Source organism: Lutjanus erythropterus, chromosome 4 (genome assembly GCF_056507025.1).
Source record: "Lutjanus erythropterus isolate fLutEry1 chromosome 4, fLutEry1.hap2, whole genome shotgun sequence".
Taxonomy (NCBI): Eukaryota; Metazoa; Chordata; class Actinopteri; order Lutjaniformes; family Lutjanidae; genus Lutjanus; species Lutjanus erythropterus.
In genome coordinates, this window is record NC_139320.1 from 43,132,904 (window position 1) to 43,154,838 (window position 21,935).

General features: G+C 40.7%; 2 protein-coding genes across 3 annotated transcripts in view; one reads left to right on the forward strand and one right to left on the reverse strand.

Annotated features, from left to right (window-relative positions):
* Window positions 1-21,935, forward strand: part of hip1 (huntingtin interacting protein 1) — a 73,760-nt gene that overhangs the window by 48,429 nt on the left and 3,396 nt on the right. For both annotated transcript variants that reach the window (XM_084718076.1, XM_084718077.1), the window contains exons 15-26: window positions 3,754-3,842; window positions 4,074-4,190; window positions 4,815-4,916; window positions 10,259-10,453; window positions 11,327-11,474; window positions 11,603-11,689; window positions 12,816-12,923; window positions 13,863-13,999; window positions 14,331-14,441; window positions 14,637-14,695; window positions 18,054-18,147; window positions 21,783-21,883. In XM_084718076.1, coding sequence (XP_084574202.1) covers window positions 3,754-3,842; window positions 4,074-4,190; window positions 4,815-4,916; window positions 10,259-10,453; window positions 11,327-11,474; window positions 11,603-11,689; window positions 12,816-12,923; window positions 13,863-13,999; window positions 14,331-14,441; window positions 14,637-14,695; window positions 18,054-18,147; window positions 21,783-21,883 — 1,348 coding nt within the window. The remainder of the gene's footprint in view (window positions 1-3,753; window positions 3,843-4,073; window positions 4,191-4,814; window positions 4,917-10,258; window positions 10,454-11,326; window positions 11,475-11,602; window positions 11,690-12,815; window positions 12,924-13,862; window positions 14,000-14,330; window positions 14,442-14,636; window positions 14,696-18,053; window positions 18,148-21,782; window positions 21,884-21,935) is intronic.
* Window positions 18,812-21,689, reverse strand: LOC146329086 (E3 ubiquitin-protein ligase TRIM21-like). The gene is made up of 2 exons (XM_084718078.1): window positions 21,118-21,689; window positions 18,812-20,492 (listed from the first exon to the last, which is right to left on the reverse strand). The coding sequence occupies exon 2, from the start codon at window positions 20,488-20,490 to the stop codon at window positions 18,850-18,852; it is 1,641 nt and encodes a 546-aa protein (XP_084574204.1). The 5' UTR covers window positions 20,491-20,492; window positions 21,118-21,689; the 3' UTR covers window positions 18,812-18,849.

Here is a 21,935-nt window from a genome sequence, read left to right on the forward strand (position 1 = left end):
TAAATATTGAAGCTTTCTTGTCCTCAACTAGGAAGTGTTGAAATTGGTGGAATACATGGAGATGTGTGTTTAGAAGTTAGCTTGGCCACACTTGAAGAAGTGGTTACCTCTTTGATCATAATAAGAAAAGAAAAGAACAGAAAGGTGGGGATTTAAAGCTATAATAAGCAACATTTCTGCATTAAAATGTTTAAAAACGCTATATTTTTTGGAGTTGTGCATTTACATCATCCTAAATGTTTCCAACAATGTTCAAACCAGGAGACATCCATAATTTCTTCAAGGCAACATTGCATTTCCTACTAGCCGTTAGTTAGAATAACTGCAAGGAAAACACAGGATACATCAGAGAGTGAGGACGAAAGTCAGCGAACAATGTGAATTAAACTTTAATACGTTACATAAACATGATTTCTGCCTGACCTCTGTCTCAGTCATGTCAGACAGATTTTCATCGCCTGGAGTTGGAGACAACAACTCCCCTGATCCCACACTACTTCACAGTGACGTCAAGCTGTTGCTTTTTAATCGTTTTAATGTGAAAGAAACCTCTAATGTTTGCATGTTGTGTGTTTAAATTTTCTTAATTTATCTGGAATTGAGTGTCAAATACGGCTGGTTGGTATGACAAAATTTTCATATCAGTTGTTTTTTTTTTTTTAAATCATATCGGTTTCACGGTATTTAATGGTATTTTTTTTCATGCAACAGTGTTGTTACCCACATTTCCTTCTACTGAGAACAGAATTACTGCAGTTGATTGTCTTTGAATAGCCAATTTTACTGTCATAAGGATTGTATCATGTTTTTTTCATGTCCAGACAGGTAAAAGTATGACCCCTTCAAAGTATGGTTACCGTCACATGGACGATTATACAATTAAACGTCCCCACCCACGCTAGTCGGCACCAGAAATACTAGTAGTTTAAAATATTTAAAAATGAAATATGTCAATATTTCATTCATGCATGATGCCAGTTACCTGTTGCCGCACGGCACTAGTCGGGGCTGCGGCTCTGTCAGACAGCAGCTCCTCTCACCCAGCGCGTGAACCGATCGCCATGACAACACCGGATGTTTACGTCAGCGAAGTCGGACAGATGAATGTAGACTGTGACAGAATAAGCTGATATATATTCACTCGACTGGAGAAACTTGACCGCATTAAGCACAGACACAGACATAAACCTGCAGGCGGAGCTGCTGCTGCTGCTACTACTAGCTGCTAACGTCACACTGTGTGTCAGGCTGGAAGCTAACGTTAGCCACAGCGTGTGTCAGGCTGGAAGCTAACGTTAGCCACACTGTGTGTCAGGCTGGAAGCTAACGTTAGCCACAGCGTGTGTCAGGCTGGAAGCTAACGTTAGCCACACTGTGTGTCAGGCTGGAAGCTAACGTTTTTCGGACAGTGTTTAACATTATAAATTAATAAATTCTGCCTTGTGTATTGTTAGTGACTATTCTAAATGCAATTTTGCGTCTAATCAATAGAGAAATTAGTTGCCAGGAACATCCCTAGTACACACGCTCAAGCCAGCACGCCTGTGGTTAGGGTTGCCAACTTTCTCACTACTAAATAAGGGACAGGTGCACGATGCCATGGTGGTGTGAGCACAATGTATAGTATACAGTGTGAATACAGTGTATTTTCATATTCTGATTCAACTGGAAACGCAGAAAATGTGCATATTCCCTTTAATCTTTACTGTATCATTAGGTAACCTCATAGGAGTAAATATAATAAATTTGGCCCTGTACATCAAAAAACAGGCAAATAAATGAAAGGCAAAAGAGGAGTATGACTCACCAAATTTACTTTTTCCATGGGTACTTTTTGCTGCTCTTGACTGACTCAAGCAGTCTTTTGTCCTTTTGCACAGCCAGAGAGAAGTCTTTACAAGACAAGTCACAGTTCACAGGTGAAGCATCTTCATTTTGAACTTTCGGACTTCCTCGTACACATCTATGATGCAGAGCTTTGTTTCCTCCAGTTTTTTTAACAAGTTGGTCAAAAACACACCCCACGTTGTGGAAAAAAAAAGCACAGGTAATTCTCAACAGCTACGTTTTTTTCTTCATCCTCAAAAATCCTCCTCAGTGCTACAGGACAGGTCTCCCCCGAGAGACCTGAAGTATGACGTCAGAGCTGGCCAGCTCTGGAGGAGACGACCAACAGCTGGATGAAGGGAGAGCCAACGTGTGCAAACATGACGCAGAACTTCACGCCATTCAACGTCAACAAAAGCAAAAAAAAAAAAATGCACACAGTTCTTCTCTTCGGGAAGCGGATACTGAGAAGTGACTGTAGATCTTCATAACAATAGACTCGATATCCACTGACAGCTGATCGCAGGCTGCTTGCAGGTATTATGCGCCATGTGCGCTGGGCAGTTAGCTTTCAGAAAGCGATTGTTTGCGCTGCTCAGTAACTGGTAAACGGAGTGATGTTTTCCGAAGTTGACATTGGCATTATCTGCTGCACAGGCTGTAATGTTTCTAATATCCAGCTCGTGCTTTTCCAGACAGTTCATCAGAGGTTGATGTATGCCATTCGCAGTTTCATCACTGTCTTCATAAAAGTCAAGTAACTTGCACTGCACTCCCTCAGACACAGAGAAGTATCCGAACACACACTGGAAACATGTTTCTGTTTCCCTTGTTTGAAGCATCTGTGGCCATGGAAAAAATACACTGGCTCACCTTTGGTTGGGGACAGATCGTCCAAAATATCCCGCACAGTCTTTGGTCCTAAAACATTCATTGTAATCATCTCTGCTTTTGTTCTTCCCAGTTGAATCTCCTTCACAACATTTGAGTCATGAAATAAAGCACCATTGAGCTCGAAGAGACAGTCGGTGCTGTTGTAGCTGAGTCCGTGTTTTACCGTATGGTACACGTATGAGGCCTCACGTGCTGCGATTTTATCATTTTCTGCAGTAGATGTAACGAAGAACACACCAATATTGCTAGCGCCTTTAGCTAGCGTGGCCTTCTTGTGCATTTCTGTGGAAGCATGCTGAGTTAGGTCATTTTCACCTCCGTGTCCAATTGAAAACTCCCGACGGCATAGAGCGCAGAAGGCTTTTGTCGAGTCACCGCTGACAGGCCTTCTTGACCCAGGTCTTCTTTGCTTCCCATTGTTTGTTGTAACTGCACAGTCTTTTCTTTTTTTGCAGGTTTATCCATGTTTGCCAAACCGACCGTACTACACTACGCATTTTCTTTCTTTCTTTCTTTCTTTCTTTCTTTCTTTCTTTCTGTCTGTCTGGCGAAAATAAAGACCGGTTTTCGGTACGAACCGGTATACCGCCCAGCCCTAGTGTCAAAGCGATAGGAAGGAGAAAACTTGTTGTTACAAGAATTAAGCAAAAAAAAATCATTAAGCCAGCAGTTATTTCCCTGCAACAATTAAATTAATTGATCAAAAGAAAATTCGTTGCCAGTTACTTTGACAATAAATGAATTGTCTGTCATTTTTCAAGCAAAAATGTCAAACATTTGCTGGTTCTAGCTTTTTAAATGAGAGGATTTCCTTCTTTTCTTTGTCATTTATGATGGTAACTGAAGAGTCTTTGGGTTTTGGACTTCATTTTGGGCTCTGGAAAATTATGATATGCATTTATTGAAATGATTACATTTTATAGACAAAACAATTAATTGATCAATCAGTAAAATACTCTGCAGATTAATTGATAATGAAAAAAAGTTACAACAAGTTGCTAATTGCTGTCCCTGTTGTGTGTTTCTTACCAGAAAAGGCTCAGGCCAATGAGCAGCGCTACACCAAACTGAAGGAGAAGTACACAGAGCTGGTTCAGAGTCACGCAGACCTCCTGAGGAAGGTGAGAAAGACGAGTCTTACCTCTTCTCAGTGTTGATCAAATTCTCCTCTGTGTCCTTGTCCCATCCTTTAAAAAAATGTCCAAGTTAAATTAAGTTCTGTCCTCCTGCTGTCCTTTTATATTGCCCCCAAGCTGAAGATCCAGCCTCTGTCCTGATTATTTTGGTGTGTTTCTCTGCATGTCTGCATCTGTGTCCCGTGTGTGTGTGTGTGTGTGCATGTGTGTGTGTAGAACGCAGAGGTGACCCGACAGATGACGGTGGCTCGGGCAGCACAGGATGAAGTGGAGGCCGTGAGGAGAGAGATGCAAGAGAAGGTGAAGGCCGCTCAGGAGGTCGCAGAGAGACAAGTGAGTGTGAGAGATTAATTTTGTTATCACTGACGGACAGATACAGCAGGTCCACCTCACGCTTTCAACTCAGTGCTCTGCAGCCAAATGATTCTCTGTGGGTCCGACAGTCACTGCCGGAGGGAGCTCATTCCTTTTTTTCCTTACCTTTATTTTTATTGGAAATACACTAAAGAAGAGACCTCATTTACAGTGCAGCCAAGTAGCAAAGGATCTAGAAGAAAGTGGCAACAAAAAATTTAAAAATAATAATAAGAAGAAGAAGAAGAAGAATAAGAATAAAGAAAAAACCTTATCAATAAACAAAAACAGTTAAACTTTAAAGTAAATGAATCAACTAAAACAAGAACATCTGGAAATGAACTGTGATAGAGTAAAAGACTTAAATTGCTCTAAGGCAGACCTGGGAAAAATGCGGCCCAGGGGCCAGATGGGGCCCACTGAAAGGTTCATGTGGCCTGAAAGGCCATCATGGAAATAGCAAAAATTAAAAGTCTAACAATGACAGCGAATAGTATTTTGCTTAGTAGTAAACCGTTATTAGACCTTAATTTTAAAAGCGGTCAGTGCTGTGTTCATTGGTAATGATAGCAGTCTAACATGAGATTTTTTTTTCTTCTCTAGGAAAGGGAACAGCTGGAACAGCTTCAGGAGCTCCAGAGAGAACTGATGTCCAGCAGGGTGGAGCTGGACTCCCTGAAGACCACCATGGTCTCATCACAGCAGGTCACTCTCCTCTCATCTTTTTTTACACAACAAAAGTATCTTAAAGGCATAGTTCGGATCATCTGAGGTGCGGCTGTATGAGGTACTTATCCATAGTGAATTACCTACAGTAGATGATGGTCGACACGCCTCTAGTTTGGAGAGACAGAGATCAGTTCCAGCACGGAAGCAAAGCAGCGTACTGCTGTGGACTGGATCAGCGGCAAAACATATTTTATCCACTTAAAAAAAGCAACCAAAGAAGTCAATTTAAGTGTGTGATCTATTTAGAACATTTTCACTGCGTTACCTTGCCGTCAGACAGCATTTTCTGTCGAGAAGTCACCATTATCTAAACCAAATATCTCTGAGAGACCACTCCTGTGTTCAGCCAGGTTAAATAACTGATTTCACCAATGGAGCTTAATAATTTGCTCATATGATGGTGGTTTCCTGTTGGAAAGTGCTGTCTGATGGCAAGCTAACGCAGTGAAAATATTCTAAATGTAGCATACACATAAACTGATATAGATTCTTTTAGGTAAATGCTTTTTGCTGCTGACCCTGTCCCGTATCTTCCTACATCACTGAGGGCGAGTTGCCATCTACTGTAGGTAATACACTGACTATGAATGAGTACCACGTCAAATGATCTGAACTGTCCCTTTAAATCTGCCATCTAGATCCCTTAGTTGCTGTAAAAAGATACTGAACTAATTTAGTCCCAATTAAAAAAGATAATAGCGGCTGCTACAACAATGTGTGAAAAGATAAATGATATGAAATCTGTCACGCTGGCTAACAGACCTGTGTGATCCTAATGGAGTACAGATGGGATGAAATCTATCAATGGGGCTGCTGGCGTCACAGACTCTTATTCTAGTTATAATCATCAATTATGTGATGATCTGACTCAGACCCCACATTTGTTGAGTTAGCTGGTGCAAAAATCTGTGTTTGTGAAAGGTCGACTTTGTGGATCAGCTGTTTTCAGACACACTGTGCAGAAAAAGCAGGCCCAGGCTGTAGCACACACCACACCACAGATCAGGCTGTTCAGACTGTGACCACGAAATCCTGACGACAAGAGATCCTGACCATGATAAAAAAAACATTTCTGTGTTCCTTTAAGAGGGTCTTGCTTTCCATGCACTTGAATTCAAATATACTCGTTAGAAAATGTTTGATTTTCAGCATAATCTTTCATGTGTTTGTGTTTCATCACTAAAAATCTTTTAATATTTGAAATGAAGTAAATCATATTTGTTCATCTCCTGGTGTCAAAATGAACAACCATTAAATGATCAAAACTTTCAATCAAACTTAATATTAATAGCTGGTAAAATAATTTGTGACAATATACATTGATTGCTGTGGGTATAAGGAAAAAAATGTTTTCACAATTACACTGACTGACAGTTTAGATGTGATGATAAAGGCTTTGAACATGCTTGAGTTTTACTCTTGAAGCTGTATGAACCCTGTTTTACACATCGGAGTCCATGTCATCTTTCATCTTTAAGACAACTGTCACTCCCTCCATCTCATGTTTTTGTCTTTTTGTTACGTCGTCTTCCCTCTTAGTCACTGACTGCTCCTCCTACAACACAATCTCAAACACATCCGGCTCTCTCGCAATTCATATGTTAATGCTTTTCTTTGACATCGGTGAATTGACGTTGAGCGTGGGGGGAGAAACCATTTCAACTGTAGCAAGATAACTGTCAGCCAGTCTACTCCAGGGGTTCTCAAAGTGCGGCCTGAGGGCCAGTGGCAGCCCTCAGAAACATTTTGCGTGGCCCAGAACGTGACATGAAATATTTAAATCAACCACGGTCCATTTCAATACTGTCAGTAACATACAATTAATACTGCATCAAACTGCACCCCCCACAACAAGTGTAATAAAAACTATCATTAAGAAATTGTACATTCATAGTTTTTACTGTTAAGATGCATTTAAATATTGTTTATATATGCTTTGTAAACCATTTATTACATAAATGTAAAGTATGGCAACTTTACAGTAACCATCCAGGTAATGTTTATGGATGCAGTACAAAGTATTTATTAACCATTTACAAAGTGTTGTAAACAATTTCAACTTTACAGTAACATCCAGATAATGTTTATATACAACACGTTGTCACTCCCAGCTCATCAAATATGGCAGCTTGGTCAGTGGCCATATGTCTCAAACATGACGCTGTAGGTACTCCTCCAGCTCCACGTCAGGTTAGCAATAATAAGTATGTACAGTAACAGCTGGGTAGACTTTCAAAATAAAGACACAAAATCTGCTGTCAAGCTTTGGGTCAAAATAATTAAATTAGTTGCACAAGTTCACATATGTAACATAATGTACGTTAGTTATGTACGAAAGGTATTATAATCATCAGTTGCAACTTTATAATATCAGTCAAATAATGTTAATAGCCAGTTTACATGCTAATTATTAACTATTATTTTTAATTATTTCATCTCACTATACAAATACTTAAAGCTACTACAAGGAACTTTCATATTTTGTTGATTGTGAGGCCCCTGTGGACAAAAGCAGTAGTAATAACCACAAAATAAAGCAACAAAAATAAAATGATATAAAGGAAAATCTCTTCTTTTTAACTGGCCAACACACTATTCACTAGAGATGCACCGATTGCAATTTTCTTAGCCGATTCCGATTTCCGGTTTTTATAAGGGTCTGACCTGCCGATTCCGATTTTGACTGATTCCGATTTTCAGTCTTTCTAAGAACTGGAATTGACAGCATTCACAAACATTTTTGCAACTTTTCTTGTAAAAATTAAATTAGATGTTCATAATATGACACTGACTATTAAATATTCATTAAATAAAATTTAAATCTTCTCCAAAGTCCTCCAGGTTACAGCCAGGGCTTATTATAGGTTTACATTAAGATTATGAATCAGCTGAATGTGATCTCGCGAGATTTCGCGAGATTTCGCAGGATTTCGCGGGATTTCGCGGGATTTCGCGGGACGCGATTTCATTTTATCAGCGCTGCGTTGACATCACGGTCAGTTTGTCTGCTGCGCGCATGACATGACCATCATGCAGAACACGTGCGTGACAATGACGGGCACAGAATCGGATATGTGACGCTGACCGGCCGGTCACCGGTCAGGGCCGGTCACGCTGAAAATCGTCCGGTTCTGGTCTCTGGCCGGTCGATCGGTGCTTCTCTACTATTCACTGTAACTTTATCTGATAAAATGTATTGTACACATTTTCGTTTCATCTGATTTCACGGACAATCCAGCCCAACCAAGTGGCCGCCATTAAGAATAACTTAAAGAGAAATAACTGAGCCTCTCTCTGGTTGTCTTGTTTGTTTATGTAGGTCGTCTAGAAGCATCAGTATTAAAGAAAAAGCGCTGCATGGTTGGGGAACAAAGGAAGTCTCAAGAATATCACACTTGGCAAACCTCGGGGGTCAGATAAAGTGCTCTGCCTCGTCTGCGAGCAGGTGATTTGGTGCTCAAGGAATCTTGGAAGTCAAACTCCATCATGAAGCCAATCACAAATCCTATGACAAGTTAATGGGTTTTCCAGCGCGGCCCTCAATTGTACGTCGACTCCCTAAATTGGCGCTCAGTCATTAAAACTTTTAGACCCCCTGCTCTACTCCACAAAGAAGCCAAGTTGATATTTGTTACAGGCGACTGAAGGTATTTATTTCAAAGACGAGTCCAGAATGAAAACACAGAAGCAGTCAAATCTTATCCAAACAGCTGCTTGTGTAAATGCAGCTGCTGGGATCTCTGCTTCTGTGAAAGAAAAACTGATTTGCAGAAATATTTAAAAGTCGATGACGGATGTGACAGAAATTTACTTCAATAAGCCACGAATTCGTGCTATTAACCCTCACAACCCCGCTCATTGCTCATGCCAGCCTCCACCTCCTCCAGATGTTTCTCTGTATCGCTCTACGTACCTCTCATCTGTCTCTGCCTCCCACTCCTCCTGACGTCCTTTTGTTGTATCCACTTCTTACCGGCTCTGTCACTCTCTGGCCCCCTCCTCCTCCTCCTCCTCCTCCTCCTCCTCCTCCATCTTTCCCTAGTCCTTTCCACACACACGCACAAACACAGCCCACATTTTATTGCTGTTGCCTCCAGTGCCCAGCTCTCTGTAGCTCCTGCTGTGCAGTTTACATCCACGTCCTTAACAATTCTGTTTCTCCTCCATCTCTCAACGTTTCTCCTTCTGTGTCGGACCTGCTGGCGCCCAGGCTGTAAGTCTCTCTTTCTTACCTGCAGAACACTTTCATGCACGTTAATTAACTCCCACTTGTAAAAATGAGGATAGTTAAAGGTACAGTTCACACCTAAATCAAAAATCTTTTTTCTCTCTCTGGCCTGTCGTGCTGTTTATCCATCTAGATTGTTTTGGTGTGAGTTGGCAAGTTGGATTGTGGGTTTCAAAGTGCCAAAAAACACATAACTCAACAGCAATTTCTCTTTCCAGGAGCCATGACCCACTTGCTCAAGATAATCCGCTGAGACCTAACTGTGACCACTTTCATGTAGGAACTGTTTTCTTTCTACCGAACTACACCCGCCCACCGCATCACAGAGGTGAGCAGAGGTAACAGCTCAGCTGAGGAAGACGCCACTGATGTTTGTATCCTGTGTTTTCATGAGCACAAGCCTCTCGTCCATGAGTGGATGTACGCCTTGTTCTGCGCTGTGATGAGGTTGGTGGGTGTAGTTCGGTGGAAAGAAGATTACAGGTTACAACAAGATCTGTGGATTATTTAGAGCGATCATGTTCAAAGTGCGGGCCAGCAAAGTGGAGAGAGTAGGTGGCAGACCTCTGTATAACCAGCATCTCCAAACTCTGCAACTCACACCAAAACAATCTAGATTGATAAATAACACTGCAAGTAAGATGTAATTATGTATTTTTGATTTTGTGGTGAACTGTCCCTTACATAGTCCAAAAAATGTCACATAAAATTTCACATGCTTCCAGTACACAGGAGGATCTGATGTAACTCTTCTCTCTGTTGCCATAATTCATGATTGTTGCGTTGTGGCCGAGTTGCACAACCACAACTTCCCCGTGTTTGTTTGATTGTGAACTTAACCTCAACCCAAACCTCTCTGGAGACGGTACGCCGCTCCACAAACTGACATGGAGACAATGTTGTTATGATCAGTGGCTGAGGATAAAGTGTTTCTTCATTGTGAGGTCAGCGCACTCGCGTCACGCCACATCCCGACATGTCATGACAGCTAGGCATTATCCTAACCGTGTCCTCCTGCGCGGTCGCTGTGCCTCGAAATCATTTTCTTCTATTGTTAACTTTTCTGTTTTTATTTGTTTCCTCTCCGCAGTCGAGTGAGGTGCTGAGCACGCAGCTGGCCGCCCTGGAGTCTGAGAAGGCGGAGCTGGTGCAGTCCTTGTCGAAGGTGGAGGCGGAGCTGGCTGTCCGGGGGGAGGAGCTAGAGCAGATCCAGAGCTCGCTGGCTGCTGAGAGGGAGAGCGGGGTGAAGACGGCGGAAACCCTGCAGAATCAGCTCAATGAGAAGGTGAAGACATGTCATTTTCTCAATTATCTTTCTTCATTAAATTTCTTAAGTGGCTGAAATGAATCAAGCAGATGTTTCAGCGTATCCAATCAATTTAATTAATTAATTTAATTAATTAATTTAATTTAATCTGGTGTATGGAGGACTGAAACTGCCAAAATCAAAAATAAAGAAAGAAACAACTAAGTAAATTAATTAATAACATGCACCAGAAATTATAGAAAAAATCAATTTAGGCATTCATTAATTTATAAAATATGACAAATTGATACTGTATTTGTTTACCTTTGTTTTAATTCCTGTTTATTCACTTTACCATTTAATTTGACTTTTTATTTATTAATTTTATTTATTTATTCACATATTTACTTATGATGTTGATCGGCTAAACGTGACCCTATAACACGCTGACAGTCCTTGCATTCGCATAATGAAGCAAAGATGCATAAAGAAATGTAAAAGGGGATTAAAGAAATCATTTTCATTGGGGAATTAAATAGAGGAAAGTGCAAAGATAAAATAATCCTGAAGTAAATACATAAATAAAAAAAACAAAACAAATACATTACATGGAAAATAAATGGGCAAGTAAATAAGTAGGGAAATCAGTACAAGTATTTAAGAATCTGTTCTTAATTAGCAGATAAAACAGAAATGTAAATTTATGTCAGACACTATGAATTGATAAATACTTACATTTATTATAATATGATTTTTGGCGCATTTAATCGCATCATTGATTGATTTATTATTTGTTTTTTTGTTTTGTTTTGTTTTGTTTTGTTTTATTTTGCCATTGTCGGTCCTCTGTACCAGCATTTCTAATAAAGCCTGGAGTGATAAGTTGAAGCGTCTGTGTTTATTTTTCCACAGGAGAGCAGGGAGCAGGAGCTGGAGAGCCAGTTGGTGGCAGCTCGCTGGTCCAGTCTGCAGGGAGCTGTAGAGGAGGCGGAGAAGATCATCCAGGACTCGCTGGCTCAGATCGACGACCCGGCACACATCAGCTGCACCAGCTCCGCCGGTCAGAAACTAATGTTTCATTTGTGTAGCACAGCACAGAGCTGCTCTCATTAAGTGTTTGGATGCTAATTAGCAAGCTTGAATGTTTATGCCTTAGCTCACGTCTCACTGCCTCTTTCCTCTCTGCAGACTACCTGGCGTCCAGATGTCAGGCGTCTTTAGACTGTATGGACCGACTCACCTCTATCAGAGAGGCCTATGTGGCTGATAACACAGGTGAGGATTCAGGTTGGTTTTGTAACACGTGCACTTTATGTAATGACATGTACTAAAGTTATGTAATAAGTTTTGCATAATATTAACTGAAGCTGTGATGCATTGGATAAATTATTTTGCTCCTCAACATTTTCACAATTAGAGTTTTGAAGCTCTGATTGGTTGTTTTCATTCAGGTGCAGCCGATTCTTGCAAATGCCATTAAGAGCCCTTTGACAATCCAGAGAAACCTGATGTTTCATGTACTATTGCCAGGATTAGGGATATTAATCATTAACGATTAATTACTCTTAATAATTTAACAGTTTAAAAATGTATTAATTGATAATTAATTAGTAGTTTAGAAATAGCAGTAATCGCCCCTTCTTTGACATTGTTTTCTCTTGTGGAGCCATTTGTTGAATTAAGAAACTTCAGGTTAAACTTAAAGTGTTAATTTTTAATGATTAATTGATTATTCGGTTGTTAGCATTTTCAACTATTAGTTAGGGAAAATGCATTAAATTTGCAACCCTATTCAGGATATAGTGACAATTTCAGCAAATATGATAACAAGTTTTTTTTTTTGTTTGTTTGTTTTTTATTGAAGTTACCAAATGAAGCTTTAATTCACAATAGAACTGAGGGGAAGCAATTTTGTCATGAAAAAGCAGGTTAAACACAGGTTGATACAAATCAAGGTTTTGTTAAATTCAGGTCAAAAAGAGTCAGGGTGCGGCTAATGTGCATGCTCTGCTGCTCTAAATGGAACACAACCTTAATCAGTATCATTGGTAACACCTGTGTTTAGACTACTGGCATGAAAAATGCCTTTTCTGTTTACTAGGATATTATGAGATTTGTGAAACAGTTGTCCTTTCTATTGGACTGGTTATGACAACAAGTAAATCTATATTTTAAGGTCATATAGTCTATTCAGCCTACTACAACTTATTGTTTGTTTGCTAAATTAGCTTAACACTAAAGCAGTTGTAATGTTTCTATCAGCTATATATATATGTGTATGTGTGTGTGTGTGTATATATATATATATACACACACACACACACACACATACACATATATATGCATATAAGGTGACCAACATGTTCTATGTGTTTATGTGGTTTATCATTATTTTGTGTAGGTGTATGTGACCTGGTGCGAGTGGTCACCCAGTGCGGCCACCTGGTGGGCGACACCATCGTTCAGGGTAGTGCCACCTCCCACATGGTGCATGTGGAGCAGGCTGATGGTAAGTTTGCACGTGAGAAAGAGATGAGTAGATTGTCATCTCCTACTCTTTTCTCCTGATATTAATCTGTGGGCGAGTCGGTTGGCCCAGACGTGGACGTGTTCTGACATGTGTGCGAGTGGTTCATACCTCTTCATGTGTTACATGTGCACTGTAAGGTTGGGCCGTATAACCATTAACTCTCTAAGCTGCATGCCTTACAGCAGTCTGTGTATCTGAACATCCTGCTCCTGTGTTCACACTGCGATTAAAAATAGTTCTGTAAACAGTGTTTCAGCCAAAACATGCATGGATAGGACAACGTTTCTGACTTCATACAGGAGTAATGTTTGCAGGATTTACCCTCTTGGGATATTAACAGCCTGAACAAGTCTAAACATGCCCAAATATAATGGAGGTCTGGCCGGCGGTCTTTTTTACGGCAACTAAAAACAAACATGTAGGGTTGAAACTGGGTCAAACTGAAGCTGTGTCTGTAGCTGCGGCTCTGGAAATCGATGGAGAGAGCATCGACCCAGTGTTCGTCCATACTTTGCTGAAATATATGAATTAAATCAGCTGGCTGTCCTGCATCTATGAAAAACAGGTCGGCAGCTGCTGTCAAGGTAGTTTTGGTTTCCCTCTTCCTCCCATTAGAGAGGCTGTTTCAGCTGTTAGTTGACACTTTGCTTGAGGGGATGTCAGTATAATTAACAGTGCAGCTGCAGCCACTAGTGGCACCGCTACACATCAGAGTTTACAGAACACATAATATGATGTTTTGACAGAAAATGGAGCGTAAATAACGTCACAGCATGGAATATATTAGCTTTAACTCTTTAAAACTCGTTTGTATATCATATCTATCATGAAAAGACACCTTTTGACGGCTTTGTTTCCATGTTTGCTCGTGTATTTTGGGACAATAACACATTGCGTCCTTGTCTCTGTCCCCGTCAGCCTTGTCAGAGAGCGTGAAGGTGTGTGGGGCTGAAGCTCTGGCTCTGCTTGGCCAGATGAAGCAGCAGGACAGCCTGGCTACAGCTGACAACAGCAAGCTGAAGGCAGCTCTGGAGGCCATCCTGGCCACTGCAGAGGTCCATACTTCATACACACACACACACATTAATGTTTGATACTGTGAACATAAATGGGACAAAGAGTCCTCAGAGTTGCTGTGTGGTGAAAACAGGAATGAGTTTAGCTGAATATAGACTAATAAAAGATTAAATTGTTTAAATTTTGATTTGAAGGGATATTTCAGATATTTTTGAAGTGTAGTTTTGTGAGTTTAAATGTACGCTATATTTAGAATGTTTTTACTGCTTTACCTTGCCATGTCAAATAATCCAAACTATCCCTTTAAATTGTTCAAGTGTGACTCATGCTGTAATACTGACTTCAGTCTGTTGTTGCGTATTCGTTCAGAAACTGCGTCCTCGGGGTCTTGAGTTGCAGCAGGGGGAGCTGGGAGATCTCGTGGAGCAGGAAATGGCTGCCACTTCTGCTGCTGTGGAATCAGCAGCTGCCAGGATAGAGGTGTGTGCGTGTGTGTGTGTGAGAGTTAATGTGTGTGTGTTTAGCTGTGGTCATCTGACAGCAGATGTGTATTTGTGCTTGCTGCGTGTTTGAGTGTACGCTGTGTGAAAACATTGCCCCCTGTTTCACTCTCCAGCAGTATTAACTTCAAAGTGTCTTTTTTTGTCTCCTCTGTGTCTCTGTGGATCCCGACAGGAAATGCTCAACAAGTCTCGAGCAGTTGATACAGGAATCAAGATGGAGGTCAACGAGAGGTAAAACTCAGATCAAGGCAACAGGCTGAAATCATATTTTACCATCACAATAGGGTGGGAAAAGGGGAGGGTGTTATATCACAGTATTTGTTTTTGTTTGCTTGTTTTTTACAGTGATATATTATCTCATAGTATTACAGAAATGCTCCACTCAAAATGTGTTTCTATCTGTTTTCACTTTATTGGCAATGTAAGGGAATACATAAGAAAGAAAAAAATATTAAAAGAAAAAAAATGTTATTGGCTCCAAATAGGAATGAAAGTGAGGTATAGTCCTGTGTGTGTTTTTAGAAGTACACAGAAGAGGGGCCTCGCAAAAACCAGCTGAGCTTGAAACTTATGTATGAAGTTCCACAAAAAGCAACAAATGAGAAGCATGAATATCAAACCTACTCTGGTTATTTAACTGGTGTCCAGTGACGTTTAGGGGCCGTGTTCACCAAAGCATTTTTTCCTGAGGCCAGTGTATTTTTTGAATTGTTTCCAATGGGAACGCCACAGATTTGCATGCTGTTACAAACGCCAGTAACATGAAAACGCAAATGAACTTTTGCTGATATTCCGTGTCATAGCAACCTCTCGGATGAATTAACGATGCACCTCTGAAACGCTCTTATATGATCATCTGAGTGTTGTCAGAAGAGCGCCTGGCGTTTTCGAGCAGGGATAAAATGCTACGGTGAACACAGCCCCTTAATGTTCACACAGTTTCTCTCGACTGTCCCTCAATATTATAACATTAGTCCAACATCGGCCCAGCCTGTGAGAGCAGCACAGATGCTAGTAGCCACAGCCCTGCAACATGCTACCGCCACATTCAACAGGCTAGCCTGCAACATTAACCATGAAGCAGCGTAAAAATAGCAAAACTTAAAGTCAGTCGATCAATTCATGAGCCTCAGTTTTAAAAGAAATCCTGCTCTGTACTGTCTCTTGTTAAAGAAGCAGTCCAAAGTAAAATGTTCAACTTAGTGCACATGTTCCATCAAAAATAAAGTTAATCCACTGACTCTTCATGTCCTCTGATAGAGGTAGTAATGTGGTTCCTGCACCCAACAACAGAGGAATGGGCGTACTTCGTTAGTAACTTTACCTCCCTCATCTTCATGTTACACAGTCTGCATGTTAGACCAGAGTCTACGTTAGTTAGGAAAACAGTTCTTCAAGTATATCCATATCTCTCTACCTGCATGTTCTCACAGTCACAACGAAGCACATTTGTTTTAATAGAATAAAATATTTATCACAGTAATGACCATATTGGAAAATGTCTCATGTAACCCAGAGAAAAACAGCTTAAACCTCAAATTAACTGAATACTTAAAGAATCTAAATGAGATCCAGAAGATTTGAACTAGATCAACCTCATTACGCTTACAAGAGTATCACACTATCCTGAAATAGAAACACAGCTGACCCACAAACAAACTTTTCTACTTTCTATGTCTTTGTCTTCTCTCCTCTCGCAGCAGTAAGTTGTGTTGAAATGAAAGAACAAGCTATAACTTAAACCAAAGCAGGAACTGTCAGCCATGAAAGAGAAATGAAAGTGGCTAAAAATATGTGATGATTGAGGAACTGATTCATCAGTTTAAGATACATGCAGCGAGGCAAGCCCACAGTTACTTTTTTTGTGTTGTGTTTTGTGTTTTTTTTTTGTTAACCACAAGATGAAATGGATGCAAACAAAGTCAGTGAAGTGGAAAAGGGAATAAAGATGCTTTTCAGGCAACAGTCACATGATGTTTCAGAGCAGTTTCAGATGGTCTCACACACTCTGACGGCTGATGTGCGAAGAATTTCTTCAGTTCAGCCACAGAGCAAAGTGCACATGTGAAGTCTAAAGCCCGGTGTGGCACGAAATGATTGTCTTTATCATCCACACAAGCCCGGAGGTTGTTTGTCAACTTCATATTCTGTAGTTTTGAAGGGACAGTTCTTGTTTTGGGGCTGTATGAGATACATATTATCCATCAGACAGTCTATTCTGTCGGACGACACTTCTATTACAAAAGCCAAATATCAATCTCTGCAAACCAACCAAACAAACAAAAGCAGTATTTTTGCTGGTCTACTGCTGCCTCGGTTAGTTTATTTGAATTATAGTGTGATTTAGGTGATTTAAAAGGTTGGTTCAGATTCACCAGAGTCGCAAAATAACATAAACAAGCTAACTGTTTTAGGCAGCAACTTGCCTGTTCTGCAAGGTAAAATTAATGTTTTTGTCAAAGGAGTTTGGTTGCTTTAGACGGAGCACGATTTGGCTGATGGGTCCCATCAGTGAAGGCTGCCTGACAGCAAGGTTAAGCACGGAAAATATTCTAAATATAGTCTATACTCAGGTGGACATTTTTTCAGTGGCTAAAACATGTTTTGCTGCTGACCCTGTCCACAGCAGGACATTGCTTAGCTTCCTTCACCGGTTCTCCCGCTGCTTCTCCTAATTGTAGGTGATATACTGACTGTGGACAAGCAACCCCACTTCAAAAAATCTGAACTATCCCTATAATATTGTCATTACTTTTTTACTGGAGCAGCTGCACAAACTATTATCATATTATAGGCATCTTACAGTGAAAAGGTTTATTTATGTTGTGCTTCAAAAGGCTCCAGGGAGTTCAGAAATCTCTTGATTACGTTACTGTGCAGAGGCTTGGCTCTCTGCTGCAAACTTAACCGTCAGACTGATCTGTTGCCCGCACATAAATCTTGCCTAAACCATAAACAGGAGTATCAGTTTAGACTTTCACTCAGTACTCCTGCTCTTTTCTCACACTGATATAAATATGCATGTCATCTAGTAATGAGGTTTGTATCTGTTCATTTTTAAACTCTAAAAAGAGAAAATGATGTATAATTCATCCAGTCTGTGTAATAATTCTCTTTGTGTGCAAATGAAGCCAGTTAAACTTTTCCTTTTTCTCTCATCTTTCCCATTGATTTAATTATTAATGTAAAAAAAAAAAAAGTTGTTTGCTGCTGTACCGCTGCTGTGAGAGATAATTATGAGAAGAAACAAACAAACACTGCAGCTGCAAATGAGAATTTAGGTCAGTGGTGCATCGGTCATGCAATAACTAGAGTATAGAGAAACACAAACTCCTATTTCCAAATAGTGAGGAGGCCGATTTCTTTTTGTTTTGAGCTCCATCATCCAAAATGAAGACACTCTGTGTCAGGCTGGATTATATTTTGATGAGCAGACTGAACTAGATTGAGCTGCACTCCGTACATTTGGAGGCGCGACACTGAACAAGCCTCACAATGTTTTTCTTCCTCTCTAAATCGAGCGAGCAGAATTAGCTGTGGAGTTCCAGTATGTGACTGTCTGTGTCCTCTGCTCTGTCGCCCCCTGCAGGATTTTGGCGTCCTGTACAGAGCTGATGCAGGCCATCAAGGAGCTTATCCTGTCTTCCAAAGATCTTCAAAGGGACATCGTGGAGAGTGGCAGGGTGAGTCAACAATGAGGAAGAGATATGGGTCATATTATCAATATAATATTATTAACATTTTACTGATTCCAACATCCAACTTCTGTCAGCTGACTCATTAGAATATGCAACTTTGCAGTATTTTAATTGTGATGGATACATTTCATACTCAGGTGGAAAGCTTAACTTCTCTATTTTTACTAAGCAGTACTGTTGTATTTATAGAGACTTTATTGTATGGTTCAACACATTTGTGCAGTTACCTTTTTTTTTTTTACTAAACTAACTAAAAGAAACAGAATATGCAGAAGAAATACCCTGATACCCATGATTGGTCTTGTTGTTCTTGATTGGCAGTTTTCACTATTTTCTAACATATTCTGGAGTAAATTATTAAGCAAAGTGTTTTTGTACACAAGTGTTTCACCTAATTATTTTTATTTTTTTTTTTTTTTTATTTTAAAGTTTTTCCCTACATCAACACAAGGTTTTGGGTGGGTGTGATCTGTGACCAGAGAGCTAAAAATAAAGAAGAAGATTGTTGTTTTTATTAAGCCTCTTTTATTTATGTTTACACATTTAAACAGTGTACATTAAGTTATATATTACACAACTCAAAATAACAAAACACATGCATATGTATATCATGACTGCTTAATTAGAAAATGGCCTTTTTCTGACACTTGCGAGCTTGAATAAAAACAAATCAAAACATGGAACTGACTACTTTAGTCTGACAGGAGGAATGATGAGAGGGGCAGAGTTTTCACCATCATCATTAGGACAGGGATTGAAGTATGGGAAGAGTTTCTCAGTGAAGGAGCAGCCAGTGAAGGAATAGATGAGAGCTGCAGCATCTACGTCATAAAAGGAGACCAGACCCTCTTCAAAATCCAGAAACACTCCCACCTTCTGAGGCTGAGACTTCAGAGAGAGACTGACTCCAGGGTTACTGAGAGCTCTGTACTCATTTCCATTTCTCAACCTTAAAGTCCAGTTACCGTGCTTAGGACCAAGACTGATTAGTGTCTTCCTGTTGATCGACTCTTTCGCCACTCCAAAGTTCCATTTCATCTTCCCTTTAACCTGAACCTCGTAGTAAAATCGTCCTGATGAGAAACTCTGCTTTCCTAAGACCCAGAGATTGGCGGAAAATCTCTCTGGGTTGTCAGGGAGAATCTTCTTCACATCACTATGATGCACTTGTTTCCCATCATCAGACAGGACGAGTGCAGGATGTGCAGTATCGGGATCAAGAGTCACGTCCACTGCAAACTGCTGGACCCTCTTCAGCTCTGCTTCACGCAGCTTCTTCATCTCTTTACTGAGTGTCTCCTCCAGCTGAGATGCAGCTCTCACCACAGTGCCATCATAAAATGGACAGATGCTGACCTCTGTCCAGTCCCTGGTTGACGGAGGGTGGTGGGAGTTTAGGGAGTGGACTCTCTGGAGAAGATGGAGGTGGTCTTCAGAGCGTGAGAGTTGCTCCACCTCAGTCCTTCTCTTCTTCAGCTCAGAGATTTCTTGTTCCAGCTCTTTGATGAAAACTTCGGCTTGGTTTTCTGTTTTTTTCTGCTTCTGTTTGATCATGTTGATGAGCTCATTCAGGACTCTCTCAACAGACTCCTTCAGCGAAGTCAAGAGCTGAACACCTTCCGCCATCTCTCTGTCAGCATTTTGCTGACTGAGGCCAACCGAGTGTTTGATCTCCTGAATCTTCAGGCATCTCTTCTGTATCATCTGCTGAATTTCAGCCTCTGTCTTTCCCAGCTCTGCCTTCTTTTCTTCATATTCTTCTTTCAGAGGAACAAACTCATGTGTCTTGTGATCTAAAACAGGACAGAGCACGCAGACACATGTCTGGTCTGTCTTGCAGAACAGCTCCAGAGCTTTGTCGTGCTTCGTACACATCCTGCCTTCCAGGTTTTCCACAGGGTCGATCAGCTGATGTCTTTTCAGACGTGAAGCCGTCCGATGAGGCTCCAGGTGAGTCTCGCAGTAGGATATCAGACAATCCAAGCAGGACTTCAGGGCCTTCAGTTTGGTTCCAGTGCAGACGTCACAGGGAACTTCTCCTGGTTTGGCATCTTGTTGCTCTGAGCTGCTGCTGGCTTTCTGATGAGCTGACTGTCTGAACTGAGCAACCATCTCAGAGAGCAAAGTGTTGACGTGCAGCTCAGGTTTTGTGTTGTAAACGTTTTTACACATCGGACACAGGTACTGGCCATTAGTGTCCCAGTGTACGTTGATGCAGTTTTTACAGAAGTTGTGTCCACATGATGTGGTGACTGGATCAGTGAACACATCCAGACAGATGGAGCACAGAAACTGATCTTCAGATGGCAGATAGTTTGCAGCAGCCATATCTACATGTGTAGCGTGGAAGGAAAAAAAAGTATTCAAAATACAGTTTGAGTATAACATATATCAGGTAAAGTCATTTACAGTTATATATGCCATGTTTTGACTGTATCATGCTGAGCTGTGAGTGACCGTGACCATGCTGGCAAGCTCAAGCTCACAACTCTGCGCTAAATATAATGTTGTACTGACCATTTTGTATTGAACTATACAGTAGTGCTGCTAACAAACCTCTGCTCACTTAACAACAAACATTTCATTTCCTCTAGCTGCTTCACATTAAAAGCTTTCCACTGTTTTGCTGGTGGAAAACTTTAAATGTGAAAAAGGTAGAGGAAATAAAATGTTAAATGTTTGTCACAAGCAATCGGTAAATACAAATAATTCCAGGAAAGTAGGAGTGAAACTGAACTCCAAGCCACAGAGATTCAGTTACACGTTACTAAAGTCCTCAGAAGTGACACACAGAAACTGTTTGAATCTATTAAAGTGGGCTGCAGCACAGTGAGTCCATAGTTTAATAAATGTGTCGGTATGAAATGAAGAGAGTAGCACTTCCTGTCTGAGCAGAGCTGAAGTTTTGTCTTAATCTTGGTTGATCAAACTGTAAATATGATCAGCTGTACTCACCGGTGTTTGGCAGAGACTTTGCTGTGTTGTTGAGAGAAAAGACCCGATGAACTTATTTTGAATTTTCTTTAGAGAATCAGACAGAGACTTGTCTCGACTGCTGCGTGGCTGACACTGACAAACTTTCAGTTTCATTTCTGGAGCCTCTAGTCAGTGTTGCTCCGCCTCTTACTGCAGCTCTGTTGGTGAGGTTTTGTTTCCTCCCTCTGATACCTGAGTTTTTTCTGATTTAATGTCGAGCCAAACAATACTTCACAGGTAGGAGGAGTAAGGTATGTGAAAAGGAGCTGGTGCCTGAGCTTTACTTGTGCCACAAGAGATTAATTTCATTTATTGGACACAAAGAGAGAGATGTCACACACATCTGCAAAATGTCAAAGATGACACAGAAAAGTCCAGAACTTATGTCAGTGGTGGTTCCTGATGTGAAATCATCATACTACCATCAAATCAGAAAAATAAACAATAAAATCAAAATCAGAAAATCAAGATCATTATCATCTCAAAGTTTTTCTTAAAATGGTGAATCCTTGAGGTCCTTCAGCAGTCAGTGATGTCACACACACACGCAGCCAATCGCCTGGTAGAGATAATAATTGTCAGATTATGAAAATAATCAGATATTTTCCATTAATGTTTTAGTATATGCTCTTTTTGTCCACCAGGGGGCAGCCTCCATGAAGGAATTTTATGCCAAGAACTCCCGCTGGACTGAGGGCCTGATCTCTGCCTCCAAAGCAGTGGGATGGGGCGCCACAGTCATGGTGTAAGTATCAGTCCTCCTCTGTGTGTCTCTTACAGACTGTAAAAATGTTCAT